A 19,313-nucleotide genomic window follows, 5' to 3' on the forward strand; every position below is an offset into this window, starting at 1 on the left:
TGCCGTCCTGTCCGCAGCAGCCAATGCCCTTTGGAGACCCCACCCAGACGTTGCTATGCTATTGGCTTTCGCTTATCTCTGGCCCCTCGGCATCTAAAAAAATATCCATTTGGTGCACGGCCAAATTCGTAGATGTTACATGGGCCTTTGACTTATACATTATAGCCGATCTACAAGCTCACAGGAATACGAGCTTGTAGATCTGATTTCATGGAGGCCATGATGAAGGGTCGGCCCTATGTCCTTCAAAAACGGATATGCCCTGAGGCTACACTAGTGCCCCAATTTCACAGTTTTCTCCTTTGCCTCTTTCTTGTCAGAATGAACTTTAACCGAGGAGTTTGTATTCATATAGCCTGTACGGTAAATTAATTATCTGCATTGTTTTAATTGACTCAAACTGAGTCAAACAATTAATAACATCAACAGCCAATTAGCCATAACCCTAAAATTATGAAATTCCAGACCTGTGTCTGTAGGTATATAGGTGTAGCCCTAATACTGTGCTGTTATGTATACGGCCCATGCAGCTATCCTTGAGACAAAAAAACCTACACTGCAGTGTTTAGTAACTTTAACGATCTCTATCTCTAGATCTCTCTCTCTCTCTCTCTCTCTGTAAATATCTAATACAAGAGATATAGCTCGAAATATTATTTTCATGGCTATAGTCTGAGTTAGAAAAAGTAGTGCACTGCAAAAAATTAGGCCTGCTTTTCAGTTGAGTCATTATTATAACTATAGGCCTAAACAAACGAAATTATTCTTTATTTGGTTATATAATATTATCAGCTAATTTCCGCAAAAAAAGGGAAATTAATAAATATATACCCAAGAACACAGTATAAACACAGTATAAGAACACAGCCTAATTTCACTGTTAATTAATTAATTCACTATTCGTCAAATTTGATTTCACAAACAGAAATGGTGAAGAAATCTATAGAAATGGGGATAATCAATAATCATATACTTTAATCATTAAAGTATCCTCATCATAAAAATAAAACCAACTTGCTGACTGTGATCATTTAATTGACATCGAGTCCCAATATTTGGACTAATGCTAATCGATACACGTAATGCTTATCTTTAAACTACAGTACCTCCGCCCATGGCACTCAAGCTGATGATGGGCGAGACATGAAATTCTACCAAACCAATAAGCAGAAGGAAATGAGAGCAGCAATTAACAGACCACTCACGGCCACAGTGTACTGTATAGCAATGTTTCATGCTTTCATAATTGTTTTGCAATTGTGTTGTGTTTATCATCGACTATCTAGACAGAATACAAAACATATGCTGTAAGTCAAGATATCCTTTGTAATTATTTTGAATGGCAAGTGAAGTTTGTATGAATGTTTGTTTGATTCCTTTTAGATTGTTGAGGTTAGAGAGATTGGATCATTTTATTGTATTGTATTATTATAATGTACAAAACATTGGTAGGCTATTATAATGCACAAAACAAGTGGTTGGCCAACTTGGCCCATCTTTTTGTCTGCCTTCGGCAGGTGCGCGCAACTCAAGCCTCAAGGTAAAGTAAAATGACGTTACAGTGCCCTCTGGTGGACTTACAAATGTTCACCAAACTTCGTTATATTGAATATGCCTACCACATCCACCTTACTACACACACAGTCTACACAGATATAGTAGCTGTAAAAGCAGTGCTGTCCAGATTTATTTAATTTTCTTCCAAAATGCACAAGCAGAAAATAGGATGAAAACAACCTGGGATTTTACACGCTTAATAAAACAAACATAAAAACAAAAACTTGTGCGATTAGATAAAGTAGTTGTGGAAAAACGATTCAAATGTATAAAAAGAGAAAGACAGTTAAATTAAAAAAATTAGAAAGTTTATAAAAGGTCAACTGCTCAAAAGTGAATATGAAAGGTGTGGGCGGAGGCAAATTCTGACATGAATACAATACATATTTTTCTAGGAATCTGATTCTATGCATCACTGCTAGTTTAGCATAATGACATATATATCATTTTTATTTTTATGTTACATCAAAAAACACTTTGTAGTTGCCTTTCAATTCCTAACAGGATGCATCATGTAAGAGGTGGTTTCACCTTCCTAACAGGATGCATCATGTAAGAGGTGGTTTCACCTTCAAATCTATCAGCACTCACAAAACATTACATCTCAAAAGCACAAGTTCTTCTCGTGTCAGTCATTATCGCTTCATTTCTTTCTTCATCTTTTCTTTTTCTTTTTTTTTACAACCTTCCAAAATACCTTCATGTATGAAAATACTCATAATATAGTACCATAACTTTCAGAAAGTAACCGTGTCAGTTAAATACAAAAGCTTTCCCCCCTCTATACCTCGCTGATCCCAGGCCTGTGTTGGTGCACCCATACACTGATCACCAACATACAATGTTATACTGTAGTCGTTATATGTTTGGGCTCGTCATAGGAAATGTGATCGACACATCAAACAATGTGAGACCTTTTCATCATTGAATAACTTTGACAGGTGGTTATCTGTAGTTAATGGAACAAGTCATGTTTTTACATTTGGGCTTGATAGCGCAAAGGGTATTTCAAAAATAGTCACGAACCCAGCAACCGTAGTGCTCAATGGTTTTCAACTACTTGACCGGAATGTAATGATGTGGAATAGCAAACGTGAAAACCCCAAACTATTCCATTACAAAGGTTTGATATAAGGTATAGTAACTGTCACCATAGGAAATAAAAGCGTGATCAGGAAATTGTGACATTTAATTAAGACTAAAAAAACACTATCAAAAATATTCTACGGTAAATAAATCTTGATATATTGTATAATAAGATGTGTTTTGTATAAGAAGTTAAGAACGTTTGCAGCACCAATAAGCTAACCGATGCATTTGATAAAGGACACTTATCTGTGACATTGCTGGCTTTTGTTCCAATGAATTCATTCCATGAATGATTGTACATGACGGTGACACAAAATACATTTATAAACCGTGGCAGAGCAAATAATTACAGTGACAATACACTGTGTTAGGCATAAACTAGTAAAAGATCCACTTGGAATAAAACAAGAAGTTTCAAATAATGACCTGCATAACGAACTTAACATAACTGACTGAAGCTCAATGTATATGGCATTGCACGACTTGTTAGTGTCGCTTGCCGACCGGAACTGATCTTCAAGCTGACAACGCACACAGTACAACCATCCTGGAGAGACGTATAGTATGTCAACCACCATTCTGGGATTATATATTACAGAACACTGTATACAATGCACACACAGTAAAATCCTCAGTGTTAATTCATCCATTTGTAACTTAGAGGGAGAGTGTTAAAATAACTCTGAAGATTTTAGTGTGCAGTGTATTCAAATGACACCAAGTGCTATCGCTGAGGATGACACACATGCACACGCACGCACGCACGTCGCACGCACGCACGCACACGCTGCACGCATGCATGCACACAAGCACACATAACATAACCCTTCTTTCTCAGTGACATAGATAAAGAATGACAGTGAAATATGAGCATGTGTTGTGAAGTGGCCAAGGGCCTGGTGGTGTGACAGGCAGCATGGTGGTGGGGGGTCACTTTGATTCACCGGCAGGCGGGGAACCCAGGAGGGGAGACTTTGGTGAAACCTAGAAATGAAGACAAAGAGGAAACAGATTCTTCACAATCTTGAAGAATGTGCTATCTATCCATCCATCTATCTATCTATCTATCTATCTATCTATCTATCTATCTATCTATCTATCTATCTATCTATCTATCTATCTATCCATCCATCCATCCATCCATCCATCCATCCATCCATCCATCCATCCATCCATCCATCAGGATCTACTTTAAAGTCACATCACAGGTTTTCAGGTCTAATGAAGTGGCTGAAATAATTTTCGTATTTTTTATTTTCGTGTGAAGGGAGAAGATATAGATAGTGAGCAGAAGCAAAACACAGGATGGTCAAATAATTCAATGGATATACACATACAGTACGCATCCGGTATACAAATAGCAAAATGTAGTAGCAGGTATGTGCACAAAGAATTAGAATAGCATCATATGCAGATGTGTACATAAACATGCCGCCATGCAGTGTTTTCCGTTATTGTGGGCAAAACGTTTGCTGAATAGAAGATGGACAAGTACACACTCAGGATGCTGGGGTTAAGGTGGTTAAGGTGCACTTCACTGGAACCGTGTGACAGGTGTATCATCGAAGTTATGGGACATATAGGTCTTCATGCAACAAGGGTAAATCTATCTACTATATACGGAAGCACTCACCGGGGAAGGAGGCTTAGCAAAGTTGAGGTGTGCATAGAGAAGCACAGCGATGTCGTTCTGACTGGCCTCCAGGGCGATGGACAGGGCTGTGCTGCCATCCTAACACAGGACAATGACAACGCTGTTCAAACTTACACCGTGCGATTGTTGTGCAATATTTGTGATATTCACAAGGCTTGAGAAGTGTCCTTCTCAAGTAAGATGGCCTGGGCTGGCCGAGCGGTCCAGGCACCTACAGGCTGGTAATCCTAGACAGCGTGTTGTGGGTTTGAGTTCCGATCCCGACGACCTTTCTTTTCTGCGTGTCTTCCCCCCCCCCCCCCTCTCTCTCCCCCTTTCCTGTCAAGCTACTGTTAATCTATCAATAAATGCAAAAAGCTAGATAATAATTAATTGAGATATAAAGGCGCTACCAAACAATAAATTCAGCCATAGTTTATTTGTATTGGTTTTAAATGTGTTTAAATTTCCCAGTTTCGACTACTGCGTTATGACACCGGCTCTCCAAAATACTCTGTCTTTTCCTGTGTGTTTCGCCCAGGTCGACATGTTTTTGAGATTCAGGCATAGTTTATGTGAGGTTAGGGTTAAGGTTAGGGTTAGGCATAGTGTTTGTGAGGTTAGGGTTAAGGTTAGGCATAGTTTGGGTCAAGTGAAAGGTTAGGGTTTAGGCACCATCTGGGTGACACACCAAAGAACGAGGTAGTCCTGTTATGACACAATATGAATTATGACTTTTATAACAGTATTAGGGTTAAATAGCCACTACAACGATCTGCATCTCTGCAAAAAGTAGCTGTATAACCGCTTTAATTGGTCATTGCTTAAATACACTGAAGAATCCACTCAGGTATTACTATGTACCGTAACAAAACTGGAGCCTCACAATGTTGTGCAAGCAGCAGCTTATTGTGGCAATTCCCCTTGTTTACCAGTAGGGGGTGCTTATCACACAAGGCAGCTTTAAATAATTGGAACAGATGGAAAGGAGGGGGTGAGATAATGGGTTCATCTGAAAACAAGAGGCTCAGCCAGCTACAGGGGCGAGGAAGGGAACTCACGTTATCTGTGAGCGTGGCGTCGCAGCCTGGCACGGACAGTAGCTGTTGAACAATGTCCACGTGTCCGTGCTCGCACGCGCACATGAGCGCCGTGGAGCCGTCGTCATCGCGAATGTTGACCTGGGCCCCGCAGGAGAGCAGCGCCCTGACCATGTCCCCTCGACCATGGCTGACTGCCAGCATCAGCGCTGTCTGACCAGCCTATAGAGATATGCACGCACACGCACGCACAGACACGCACACACACACACACACACACACACACACACACACACACACACACACACACACACACACACACACACACACACACACACACACACACACACACACACACAGACACAGACACAGACACACACACACACACACACACACACACACATTTAGTCATATTTCAACATATGACGCTGTCGCTCACCACAAAGTACTATTTTTGGTGTGAAAATCTGAAGGTAAGCCCTTTGAAATGTTTTGTCCATCCAACAAAAAGGACCTTCAAGGATATTGGATGATTTAGCAGATAAACATTTAAATACATGTATACTGTATTTAAATTTAAATTTGCTTCATCAGCAATGAAAGGGCGGTGATCATTTATCACGCTCTGGGAACAATCAATTATGTTTCAGTTTGGGATTGCTCTAAAAACCTTATGTAGGTTACTTATTCATTCTCAGTTCATTTGAAGTGATGCTGCTACACAGGTGGGGCTGTATTTTGTCATTTTTGCCATACAGAGTTGGCTGGAAACAGTGTAAGCAAGCAATAGAATGAATTATGTTGTTCTAAAAATAAACTCTTCACAAACAATTCTGTAGAGGCAGCGGGGAACACAATGCTGTAGTAGAGCTTAGGCTGCATCAGCAAAATGTGTACATTGTAAAATGAGTGTAAGTTATGTTCCAGTGCTCATCACGAGTCACGACTGAATGCTAGGTGGTGAGCAATGCTTCCAGATTTACAGTGATAAGAATTGAAGATGCTTTGAGGTCAACTGTCAAATAATTGTTAAGTTGCATTTCTATTGAAAGTAGCATTATTTAAAAGTTCTGCTCTTCATAATGTTGCCAATGTAGCAGTTCGTTGCCACTGCCAATACTGAATATGTTTGTTTGTGGTCAAGTTCTTTCACGATAAGGCAGTGTAGCTTGGAGGTGCAGTGAGCCCTCTGTACCAGCAGAGGGCATACCTGGCTGGCCTTGGCGTTGACATCCCCAGTGCGCAGCAGCTGCAGGACTGTGTGAAGGTCACTGTCGGAGTGGAAGGCTGCCAGGGCTGTGAGCATGATGGCCGTGTAGCCTGCCTTGTTCTGCTTGTCAGCATTACAAAGGCCTGGCAAGTACAGAAGATAATGGTTTGTGGCAGATATTGCCAACGGCACAGAGAATTAGGTAACATGTGACATGTTAGAGAAGGATATCCTGTAAGGCTACGTGTCACACTTACAGTATTACAGGACCACAGGCTACATACTGCTGGTCTGACTCTATATGACTCACTGTGTACAGCATGACTCAAGGCCCAAGGGTATACATGACCATTACTGCAGACCATTTCCCCAAGCATGACTGTTTGTTTGCTTTTCAAGGAAGCCACTAGATCCTGGTCATTTCATTAGGCTATGAAAATCAACTTGAAACCTTCTGGAGAAAATTATTGGTGATCCAGTACAGTAATATTGTTGTAGTTATTTATTCACTTAAAAGATTGTAGTGTGACTTGAAAACTGGATTGATTTGAAAAGTCTAGCTGGGATTCTAGCTGGGACGTGCATGTGCGCAGTGCGCACGCAAGTGCATGTGCGCACACGCACGCACGCACACGTGCACACACACACACACACACACACACACACACACACACACACACACACACACACACACACACACACACACACACACACACACACACACACACACACACACACACACACACACACACACACACACACACACACACACACACACACACACACACACAGTTGCTAAGCTTGATAGTTGCTTGCAGCCCTAAACACTTTATTTAACTATTCCAGGTTTTGCAGATGGCTCACCGGTGTCTAGTAGCAGTTTGACCACAGGGAAGTTGGAGTGGGAGACGGTGTAGTGCAGCGCTGTGTTCCCGTTGCCGTCGGCCATGTTGATCACAAACTCCAGCAGCTGGGGGGAGATGGAGGCAAACGTGTCCATGTAGGCTCTGACCACAGCTGTGTCAGCGTTCTTGTGACAGGACACGCGCAGCCACTCCTGCAGAACCGTCGTGTAGGCCGTCCTCTGAGTAGAATTAACACACACACAATGTTTTTTCTTTCATTTTAATGATTTTTTTGGTGATATAAATAAACTGTGAGGTAAACACTGTACTAACAAAATGTGCCAAAGTCTACCACCTTATTCTCAACAGACGACTGTCTTACACACACACACACACACACACACACACACACACACACACACACACACACACACACACACACACACACACACACACACACACACACACACACACACACACACACACACACACACACACACACACACACACACACACACAAGCCTAAGTATGTATGATCACTGCCTAGAGGAGAAACTTCAGAATTGAATGTCCTTCTATGCAGTTGTTTTTAAATCGTTCCCAATTCTTTCATTGTTTGAACACGGATTACAATGTTGATACGTCTTGACATTAGTGTGTTTTTCCTTGTGTCTGTACTACACATGCAAAAAAGAAAACAACATGCACATCCCCAACCTAAACTTGGGCAGGTGCTGAGCAACGAAAAGTAAGCAGAGACAAATAAATAAACGCTCGCACAACGAGGGCTCCAATGAATGATCGAAACGTCACAGCCTTCCTCAGTCTGAGGAAGAGCTTTGAGCCCAAAAACGCTACAGATGCTTTTGTGGTGCAATAAAGCATTTGTCGCGATTATTCATTTGTCTCTGTACTACACATGCTACACATGTATTTTGTTTTCTTTGTCTCTGTACTACACATGCTACACAGTCATGTATTTTGTAACAAAGAGGATACATACCGCCTCCTGCTGGCTGAAGGCGTTGGGCTCCCCCAGGGCTTTCTGCAGGGCATGAAGAGCTGCCAGCACAGTGTCACTCAGTTCCAGTCTATTAAACACAATACAATATCAGCCCTTTGATGCACACTCATAAAGACACATGTATGCTTTAGCGAAGATTTGTTCGGGTCTATTCAGCGGGACGATACTGTACATCATTTACTGTTGAGCAAACACCTTTTTCGCTGAAGAAAAAAATTGGCTTCAGCTCAATCATACAGTATGTGACAGATCTAACCTTCGTTATTGTCGAGCAGATACTTCATAACTCCATATTTCAATATGATATTATGGTTTCTTTCAGGACAAAATAATACCCTATCTCTTACGTCATACTACAGTGATTCAAGAGCAGCAAAAATAGTAGATCTATAAGATCACAAATAAGCATTTGTTTGTGCGTATGTGTGTTATAAATATTGAATGAAAAGTATTAACAAGAGCAGCTTGGGAATACATAATGACTACGTTGGATTGCCACGCAGGTTATTTCTTTCAATTCCCTGAAATTCCACTGGACACTTTGAACATTGTTTAATGTGTTTACCTGCTTTGCTGTTTGTCTGAAGCTGATGCAGTGTCATTAGGGTTGCTCTCGGTTGCTGGATTTGAAGAAGACGACTGGGCTATCCTTATCTGGGAGCTCTGTTCTGAGTCTGATTGGCTTGTCCCCTGCTGAGGGGCGAGGTCAGTTGTTTCTGATTGGACGGTGTGCTGCTGCTGGGCAGGATCAGTGGTTTCAGTCTGAGTGGTGCAGGGCGGTGTGGAACAAGTCACTGTGACAGAGCTTGGTTCAAAAGTATGTTCAGTGCTAGATGATGGGGAGGTAGTCTCCTGAAGGACGGTGTTTGTTTCTGATGATAGGCTGATGCTCTTTTCGGGTGCAGAGTCATTCTCTGGACAGGGGAGAGTAAGGTCAGCGCCTGGCGACTGAGAGGCACATGTTTGTACCACAGTGTTCATGGCCGGTGACTCGCTGGCCTCATCTTGGCTGGTGCTTGGTTGAGTGTCAGGAATGGCAACTGGTAGGCTGATGATGGCAGTCTGCTGAGGTGTGAGGTTGGTTTCCTGGGGCTGGGAATGCTCCTCTGGAGTGGCTTTGTTCTGCTGGTGCTGGACTGTGGACTCTGTCAGCTTCTCTCTGGCTTCGTGGTATTCGCTGGAGTCACTCTCCTCGGAGCTCTCACTGCTGCTGTCTTCAGATGAGGTGGACTCGTACCTACGAGACAACACGCTTCTCTGTCAATCGGTAATATGTTGTATCTGTGGTCATTAGATTGTCTTGAGCCGAATCTATGCTCGGTCGTACGGGGTTGTGCTGTGTGCCAAAAATAGCAGACCTACAAGCTCACGCCACGCCACATATGTGACGTGGTGTGAGCTTGTACAGTAGGTCGGCTATTTTGGTGCATGACAACGTCGTACAATGAAGTATAAATTAGGTTTTAGTCAAGAGGCCCACCATTTAATGGTAATTTGTGGTGTGCCAAATATAGGCTAGCTCCACACCCCAGTGTTTACATTCCTGAGGGAAACATCAAGGAGTTAAAAAACTACCAGAAAAAGGGAATTCTGTAATATGGAGCACTTACTTACTTACACAATCATCTTATCATCAATCATCCCTGTACTTCCTTTTGACATTTTCAGTAGACTACTTGTCCACTCCAGAGACTTATCAAAGTATACCAGATTTTCACTCCCTTTTGACAAGGACCTTTTTTTTCCTTCTCTTTTGCGAGAAAGCTCAGGAACTCAACATGAGAACTGAGAATGAACAAATATATTTCATACAATAACAGAAAACAAACAACAAACAAACATAAATAAATGGTTCCCACAGTTCAGAGCATCAAATTGTTGTTACAATGCAATCTGCCTGACCCTTACCCTCCATTGACTCCAATGAACTGTAGGTTTTTCTTGGTGGATGGAGAACCAGGTTCACCCTCTGCTTTCCGCTTCATGATGGACCTCAGAGACGACTGGGGCGAGGCCGAGGCTGCTGAGCAGACAGATACAAATCACAAGATGAATACTCAGACTTTCAAACATGAGTTGAGGTCCGTTTTAGAGCCCGATCACTGTGTCCTATTATATATCGGCCATGACATCAGCATCTGTAATTATGCAGCAGATGTCATTTTAACTAGATGGTGTCATTATAAGTGAAAAGACTTTCAAAATGTTTCAACACTTTTTAAAAGGTTTCAAAATAGCAGATCTACATGCGTTGCAAGTTGAAAGCAACATGGCATGTTGTGAGCTTATTGGCTAGTATTTTGTTTTTTTACATTTCTGAATAAGGCTTTAGTGGTTAAATACAATAAAATGATTCGTCTAGCACTCTGCAAAATCTGGATGGCATCGGTTGGGCTCTATCAGTTTCAGTTGGAAAGTGATATGGAGCTATAATTACCTGGCTTGGACAAGCCTTCTTGACACTGGATGGCTTCTACGGTGGTGTGCTGGTGTGTTTCTACTTTCACATGTGATGAAGCCATCTGATTAGCAGTGGAGCTCATGGCAATGGCAGGATTAGCCAGAGGCACAGAGGTAGACAGCTCACTCCTTAGCACATCTCGTACCTGTTTGGAGCTGATTGCTATTGGCAACTCAACTGGAGCGTCTGACGAAGGAACACAGTGAGGGACACATTGTTTAACACATGGAATTGAAAGAACATTTTTGAGCAAAATAAATGAATAACAATAACTAGACAAATGTGCTACACGCAGGTCTCCCACAGGCCTAGTAGCTAATTGTGGGCCAGCAAAGTTTGGAATCCAGTCATAATACAGGTGACACAATTTGGGTGAGGTTTGGACAAAATCAGTAGTAGTAGCAAAAAGTGTGTAGAAAGAAAAGTAGAAAAAAGAAAAATGCAACAGGAGAACCTGTCAGTTTTGATTGTATCACGCTAATGACACTAAAACAGGGCAGTGTGAAAAGTTTGGGGCAGAGGATCAGCCCTCAGCCTGGCGGAGACAATAATTCTGACACAAACTAATTGTGACATTGAGATTATAATGTTCCATCTGCGTCAGAGAGAGTTGTTTCAAGATGTTGAGCTTACAGCTGTTCACATTCCATATTGTCCAAGATGCAATACTTGTTCATACTTTTATATAGCCTATTGTGTAGCCTGAGCCCAGTGGCTCAGGGGTAGAGCGGAGTGTCCTTGAGCAAGACGATGAACCCCTAATTATTAATTTACGGAACACAGAATACAGAACCTACCCTCCGGAGTGGGAGCGTCACTATGTCCTCTGTGCTGGCCCTCTGGGACTGTAGCGGCAGCCGGCTGCACACAGGGGGCGCTACAGCTCTCTGCCCGTAGCAACGTGCCCACCTCCACCACGGTTGGCTGCTCCAGCGTGTACACCTGGATGCCCACAGTCCTCTGCTCCGTCCGCTGGCTGTGCGGCGTGAAGCTGACCACTGTCTGCAGACGGCGGCCCGACGGCGGCTCCCGACAGCTCACACTGGTCTCCATGACCGGGTGCTCCGCCTGCGGGGCCGGAGCTCGCTCCCTCTCCCTCCTCGCGGCCTCAACCTGTCGCTGCGCGGCCTGCAGCTCATGCAGCGCCTTCTGCAGCTGCGCCTCCAGCTGCCCCACCCGGGTCCTCAGGGCCTCGGCCTCTGGCAGCAGCCCCAGGTCTTGCTCCCGGACGCCGACGCCTACCTGATGACTGCCCCCGCCACCGCCGCCCTCGTCCGGTCCCACCCCGACCGTGCGCACCTCCCTCTTCCCGTCCGGCCCCCGCGCGCCCGCCACAATCGTGTCCTCGATCTCGCAGCCGGAGTCTTGCTTGGAGCCGTCGGGGGCGAAAGCAGCCGGCGACAGGGACCCCTTGGGTGTCCCCGGGGTGTCCTTGTTGAGCCCCGCCGCGCTGGCCTCCTCCTCGGGGATGTCGATGTAGAGCTCCCCTCTGGGCCGGACCCCCCGGCTGAACGTGTGGCCCAGGAACTTCTGGCTCTTCAGCTGGACGCTGAGCTGGCGCTTCTCCTCCTGCAGCACGGAGATCTTCACCTGCAGCACAGGGATGGTCTTCACCTGGAGGGAGGGGTGCAACAGTTACTCCATATCCTTACCCATAAAGGGATAATACCAGGTTCTTTAATTGATTAGAGAGGGCACACTTTTATTGCAATCAATCAATCAATCAACTCTGTGCACATCAGAGCTCTGGCTAAGCTCCTCCTCCCCTCAGAGAATAACACGTCCCTGCAAGGGATGAATGTCAACATAAACAAACAAGGAACAAAACCAAAATACAGCCAGAGAGATGTGTCTTTCTGCCACAAAACTTGTGAAAATAGCCGATCTACAAGATCACAACGCACTATATTCTGCATGACACCATTGGGTATAAAATACCACTTAAATGGTTAATCAAGTAATTTTAAAATCTTTTAAAAACGGTGCTTCGACAATTTGATGAATTGAGAAATTTATAAATAGAACAGTGGTTCTCAAATTGGGGTCTGGGGACCCCCAGGGGTCCTTGAGGGAGTTCAGGGGGTCTCCAGCTAAATGATAGTTTGGAACCAAATGGACCCTTTGGGTCTGTAACTCTGAGAGTGTACAAATGTACACAAATACATTTGTACACTCTAAATTAACATTCTCAGAGATGGAAATGCCATTAAATGGGGTCCGTAACCTAATTCATGTCAAACTGGGGTGTCCTTGAAATTTAAACGGGTTGAGAATCACTGCTATAACCTTCTCTTATGGGGGTCCCTGGCATATCTCTTCAAATGGGGGTCTGCGCCGGGCTAATTAATTAGTGTCAATTTGGGGGTCCTTCACATGAGTGACAAGTTTGGGAATCACTGCAATAGAAGGATGATCGTACCTGCTCCTCCAGCTCGCGGATCTTCCTGAGGGCCACGGCCATCTGCTCCCTGACGTGCTGCAGGTGTGCGGGGGTGGGCGACACGGGGGTGGACAGGCCCGAGCTGACGGGGGTGTAGGAGCCCCCTCCTCCTCCGCCCGCAGCGCTGCGGTTGAAGCTGTGGGCGCTGCTCAGCGAGGTGTTGGAGCCGGCCACGCTGCAATTCACATTTTACAATTTTAGGTATTTAGCAGACGTGCTTATCCAGAGCGACTAGTCAATAGTCAATACACATGATAAATAGTCAGAGAGGACAGTGTGGTGTACCTCAAATTAACTAGGATACCAGGTAAACGTTTCACTAGACTAGTGACTAGAGGATAAGCCCCTTGAGAATGAGTTGCAGCATCTCGTTTTCGAGGGGGTCCCCACAATGAACCTAGCATCTGTCTAAACAACCGGCTATCTAAATCAGTGGTTCTCATCTTCTCAAAGTGGGATCTGGGGACCTCCAGGGGTCCTTGGGGTGGTTCCAACGGGTCCCCAGAAATATTAGTTGAGCATCAGAATCTGTTAAACCAGTAATGTAGTAAGCCTTGCCGAGCCATGAGGCCCCTAGTGCAGGAGCCTATCTCCTGTTTCTGTAGCGTGACTGCGTGAGGCATCTTGATGTACAACTACACCCTCCTGGACCCAGTCACAGGGTGGAAACTTTATACTTTATACTGGACACGTTATAAAATGTATAACAACACAAAGAGACCCCAGAAGAGTCTTCTGGGGTCTCTACAAAACGATGAGAAAACAAAGACTGCCGAAGCAGACAACCCGCAACACAACAATTAACAGGGTAAATTCTTGTAGGTGCAAGGTTTGAAGATATTCAATCGAAAGAAGGAAATACCAGCACTGAATGGATGTCCTTTTCACATGTTTTATTACCTCTGACGAGTCAACGGACACGTTTTGACCAGGTGGGCCTTCCTCAGCGCTGATTGACTGCTGAGGAAGGCCCACCTGGTCAAAACGTGTCCGTTGACTCGTCAGAGGTAATAAAACATGTGAAAAGGACATTCATTGAGTGCTGGCATCTCTACAAAACCATGAAAGTGGTTTGAGAACCACTGATCTAAAATGACATTCTGTCCATTTGAAACTGATAGGATTCAACAATCAACGGACCTGCTGTGCATGCTGCCCAGGTTGGAGTAGCGCCGCGCCTCTCTCTCCTCCTCCAGCTTGCGGCGGGCGTCCAGCAGGGTCTTCTCCACGCGTGCTGTGCTGAAGCCGGGCCTGTGGGAGGCACCGTGGAAGCCCGGCGCGCAGTACGAGAACGACGAGTGCCGGCTGTCCTGGCTGGCGTTGGAGCACAGCGACTCCGTGGAGGTCCACCAGGAGCCCGTGTAGCCCGTATAGCCGCGGGGCAGCGAGCCGTAGCGCGGCCGCCTCTGCATGGGCACCCGCTTGATGGTGTGGCCCTTCTCGATGTCGTTGACATACTTGAGGAAGTCGAGGTCCAGACGGTAGCCGTAGGGCGTCTCCACCGAGTACGCAGCCTCCTGCTCCTTGCCATGCAGGGATGGGGGCGCGGGCGGGTTGAGCTTCCCTTGAGGTGGAAGGAAATCAAGTTTAATCAGACGGAAATCTGACGTCTAATCTCGGACTCAGACTTCAGAAAATAGCATTATTTCAGGGCAGCTGTGTGTTTACGTTCCCTGCGCACCCTGAAGGGATCTCCAAATGAGGGACAAACAACATTACGTGGAATGTTGCTGCCTGCAGTGACTGCAGGCTGACCATGACAAGGCTTAGAATATCATACTGTAACTCTGAAATGACATGGAATTTTGGAAGCTAAGTGCTGATAAGATTCATACATCTCGGCGACATTAACCATTATGAATTGAAAAGAATAAATCGTCGGTGTTGGGTGGAATATTCAGGAAATGGGAAAAAATAACCTGTATTCCAGTCGATCCAGTATTATTTATAATGAGTCAGCTATATTTTTGCTACTATTGCTTGACACTGTTCAAAAAACGTAAGAATATGGAGATAGCAGGTTTCTGTCCGACACTAGCAAAATTTTAGTTGTACAGTACCTGGGAAGCCGGGGTCCATATGCAGCACCTGAGCCATAATGAGCCGGTGGCTGTCCCTCACACAATCACCCACAAATTCTCACCTGCGGACAAACAGATAAATAAGAATCAGTGGTGCAGAAGAATTAATGAACAATTATTAAAAACACAGACTGTCGAAATAGAAGATCTTCAAGCTCACAATGCATGTGACCCTCAACGCATTGCAATGCGATGAGCTTGTAGATAAGCTACTACTTTCACACTTTGTGTGTAAAAATGATGATGTGTGGTTTTCACAAAATCCCACAGAATTGGCGCACTGTTTGAGAACCACTGGGCTGCAGTGTTCCCAGAACCACTGGGCTGCAGTGTTCCCAGAACCACTGGGCTGCAGAACCACTGGGCTGCAGTGTTCCCAGAACCATTGGGCTGCAGTGTTCCCAGAACCAGTGGGCTGCAGTGTTCCCAGAACCAGTGGGCTGCAGTGTTCCCAGAACCACTGGGCTGCAGTGTTCCCAGAACCAGTGGGCTGCAGTGTTCCCAGAACCACTGGGCTGCAGTGTTCCCAGAACCACTGGGCTGCAGAACCACTGGGCTGCAGTGTTCCCAGAACCACTGGGCTGCAGTGTTCCCAGAACCACTGGGCTGCAGTGTTCCCAGAACCACTGGGCTGCAGTGTTCCCAGAACCACTGGGCTGCAGTGTTCCCAGAACCACTGGGCTGCAGTGTTCCCAGAACCACTGGGCTGCAGTGTTCCCAGAACCACTGGGCTGCAGTGTTCCCATACCTCTGGAAGCAGAGGAAGCAAAAGCAAAGCAAAGCAGAAGACCAACATTTACGTGGAAAACCCTCTGATGAGTGGAAACCTCACATGTAGCAGATCAACAAGATCAAAACTTTCACTTTGCACCAGGTTTCTATCTTGTGTTGGTGTGACGCTGTAGTGTGATCATAGTATGGCATTTAATCGACACAACATTTACACTAAACAAGATAGAAAGTGGAGCCCGACAACAACGAAATGTATTGTAAGAGCTACTGTACACCTTGGTACAGTTAATTCTTTATTTCTGCCCTGCTTGGACAGCTTCCCAGCGGATGTGTTGTTGGCGTTGCACCATTATCATGTGCTGCCGCCTCATGTGATGCAACCCATTCCATGTTCAGTGAATCAATAATCTAATCAGGGCCCAAAATCCAATTCACTGCATGTACATAGTATCGTGATTCACTCCCTCTACTGTACCTCTGCCAATCACAGGCAAGAGCCAAAACCCCTCCCTCCTCCACCGAGCAGCCTTGAACAATTTGACTGTGTTTTTGTGTGTGTGTGTGTGTGTGTGTGTGTGTGTGTGTGTGTGTGTGCGTGCGCGCGTGCGCTCGTGCGTGCGCGCGTGCGTGTGCATAACACCAACATCAAAAATGATGGCAAACACAAATACAGTGTGATCCTAATGGAAACTAGAAGGACATGACTAGTGCTAAACTGGAGATCCTTTTATACACGAAACATTATGCACAAAGTCTATATACGTATCAATGTTTGTTTTTTGGGTCAAAGATAGCCCTGTACCCTCCACTCATCTTCTCCCACACATTAGTTCTCTCTGAATACAGGCCATCTAGTCGCCCGTTTGTTTCTGCTCTGTGTTCACAGAAGAGAAGAGTTACATGCAGGGGAAAGTTTCCTGGCAGCTTATTCTAGGACCGACGCTTTGAGGCTGCCAGTTACAACCTTATTAGGAATCCTTTGTCCATGCTATCCCCGTGTCTCAATTTAGGGTTTACAGACACTCTCTAGCCCCTTTTTAACCCCCCTCCACCCCCCCCCCCCCCCCACACACACACACACACACACACACACACACACACTGTACACACACACTCTATCCTCATATCTCTCCACTATGCTTCCTCTGTACTTCCCCTCTCTGATTTTCTAGCTTGTGTCTTCTCTCTTTGATGTCAGATGATGTGCAGGAGGTTTTCAGCAGGTCATGGTCTCCGCTTGCCCTTTCATCGTCGAGCTCTAGTTCAATTTTATTCAAGCCTGATTCGCATCACATTCAAGCCCCAACGCTTTACTCAAGCCCGATTTTCATCACTTGTGAGCTTGTAGATCTGCTATTTTCGGCCAGGGACACCAGTGTGCAACAAAAGTATTAATCATTCAGGGCTTTATATTACGGTTAATGATTTATCTTATTTAATGGTGGAAACTGAAAATGTCTAATTGTATTCTCTGCAGCTGTTTGGTCTTATTGCCGGCAGGACTCTGTACTAGGGACTCTGTTGTTGTTACCATTCTAAGTGCCCTTATTTTATTATACTGTATTTATATATGTATGTACTGTATGTTCTTGTTTAGTTTTTTGTTTGTTTTTCATTTTGTTATTAATTGTATTGTATTGTCTGATGTATTATTTTGTTGTATTGTCTGTTAAAAAAAGAAAAATGCAATAAATATATTGTTAAAATATATATATATATCAGGGCTTACTGCTCACTGGATGATTCCCATTAAAATGTTCCTCTAGAGCTTCAAATCCATGATGGAGAGATCAGTCAAATCCTCTTTGTTTACTGAACTCCAAGAGTGTAGAAAACGGACCCAAATGGCAGTGGTGCAAAGTAACTTAGGTACTGTGTGTGAAACTTTGATCTCAGATCCAAATCTTTTACTTTTACTCCACTACATTTATTTGAAAACTTTAGTTACCAGTTATTTTGTAGATATTGATTATTATTACAAAACAATAAACATACATTAAACACTTCATTTGAAAATAGCAGATCTACAAGCTCAAAATGCGTCACAATGTGACGCATTGTGAGCTGCTATTTTCAAAAGATTATTAAGTACATTACGTAAGTACATTTAGAATTCTGGACTTGTAACAGTATTTCTAAATGTGAGTACTTTTTCCACCACTGCCAGATGGACCTGTAAAGGGACACTCCCTGAGGATTGTACTGTGCATATCAGAAAGTCGCGGTCATTTTGATTTCGTATAAACATTTACTGCCCATACCAGATAGATGCCAACATACAGTACAGAAGTGCCAGCCAAGGTGTCACGAACACAAAGCCATGCCTTTGAATCTATGTACCTCCCCACTAAAGATTAACTTTCTAGGTCATTGGTCTGTGGGAACTGCAGATGTACCGCTGGCCGCTGGGGCATCGTTACGTATACTGTCTTTAAAGATATGGGACCTGTCTCACGTCACGTCGCTTTTAGAACATTCTTGGTTCGCCTCAGTTCACGCTCAGTTTTTTTATACCACTGGCAAGAACTACGTTTCTATTCTCTCCATCCATCCCTCCCTTCTATCACTCTCCCCCACTATCTCTGTCTCCCCTCCCCCATCTCTTTCCCTTTCTCCCCCCTCCTCTCTCTCTCTCCCACTATTTCTCTCTTTCCCCTCTCTCTCCCTCTCTCTCTCTCTCTCTCTCTTCCTGGCTCTCTCTCTCCCCCCCTTTCTTTCACGCGTCTCTCTACCTCTGTTTCTGTCTCTCTCCTTCTCTCCATCTTGTGACCGTCATCAGTGCTTGCTAGTTTGTGGAAACTGGGGCACTTGGAAACACTGACTGAACCGACTTGGTATTTCTGAAGTCCTTTTAATGTCCCGGTGTAATTCTCTCTATCACTGCCCCTTCATCGAGCCTCTCTCAGCAACACCGCCCGCCACACACGTAGTGCACACTTAAACACTATGTGCCTATACAGCTGGAGAACGTTACGTCACTCTGTTAAATTGAGGACGGCCTCGAAAACGAGATGAGGGGCTTATCCTCCAAATAATTGTCAAACAAATTAAATAAATAAATGTACTGCTACTATGAAGCGACTGCACTGCTTTATGTGGAGGAAATGTGGTCATCAATAGATGTATGTGCATGCATAAAGTGAGTGTCAAATGGAGTTGCAAAGTGAGTTTAATCAGATAGGACATCTCTGTTTGGATGTA

At 44.5% G+C, this 19,313-nt stretch overlaps 1 protein-coding gene across 3 annotated transcripts in view; it reads right to left on the reverse strand.

The window, feature by feature from the left end:
* Positions 1 to 1,656: 1,656 nt before the first annotated feature.
* kank2 (KN motif and ankyrin repeat domains 2) overlaps positions 1,657 to 19,313 on the reverse strand; it is a 31,928-nt gene continuing 14,271 nt past the window's right edge. Inside the window, exons 3-15 of one of the 3 annotated variants that reach the window (XM_080775362.1) lie at positions 15,360 to 15,442; positions 14,440 to 14,863; positions 13,279 to 13,474; positions 11,657 to 12,473; positions 10,836 to 11,045; positions 10,307 to 10,418; positions 8,964 to 9,635; positions 8,378 to 8,465; positions 7,394 to 7,613; positions 6,530 to 6,672; positions 5,341 to 5,541; positions 4,280 to 4,378; positions 1,657 to 3,630 (exon numbers count right to left, since the gene is read on the reverse strand). In XM_080775362.1, the coding sequence (XP_080631488.1) occupies positions 3,577 to 3,630; positions 4,280 to 4,378; positions 5,341 to 5,541; positions 6,530 to 6,672; positions 7,394 to 7,613; positions 8,378 to 8,465; positions 8,964 to 9,635; positions 10,307 to 10,418; positions 10,836 to 11,045; positions 11,657 to 12,473; positions 13,279 to 13,474; positions 14,440 to 14,863; positions 15,360 to 15,396 (3,273 nt within the window). In that variant the 5' untranslated portion in view covers positions 15,397 to 15,442 and the 3' untranslated portion in view covers positions 1,657 to 3,576. Of the gene's footprint in view, positions 3,631 to 4,279; positions 4,379 to 5,340; positions 5,542 to 6,529; positions 6,673 to 7,393; positions 7,614 to 8,377; positions 8,466 to 8,963; positions 9,636 to 10,306; positions 10,422 to 10,835; positions 11,046 to 11,656; positions 12,474 to 13,278; positions 13,475 to 14,439; positions 14,864 to 15,359; positions 15,443 to 19,313 lie in introns of all 3 variants that reach the window. The other 2 variants (XM_080775361.1, XM_080775363.1) reach the window with 2 other exon arrangements.

This window comes from Protomyctophum bolini (genome assembly GCF_963924005.1).
Source record: "Protomyctophum bolini genome assembly, chromosome: 11".
In the NCBI taxonomy this organism is placed as follows: Eukaryota; Metazoa; Chordata; class Actinopteri; order Myctophiformes; family Myctophidae; genus Protomyctophum; species Protomyctophum bolini.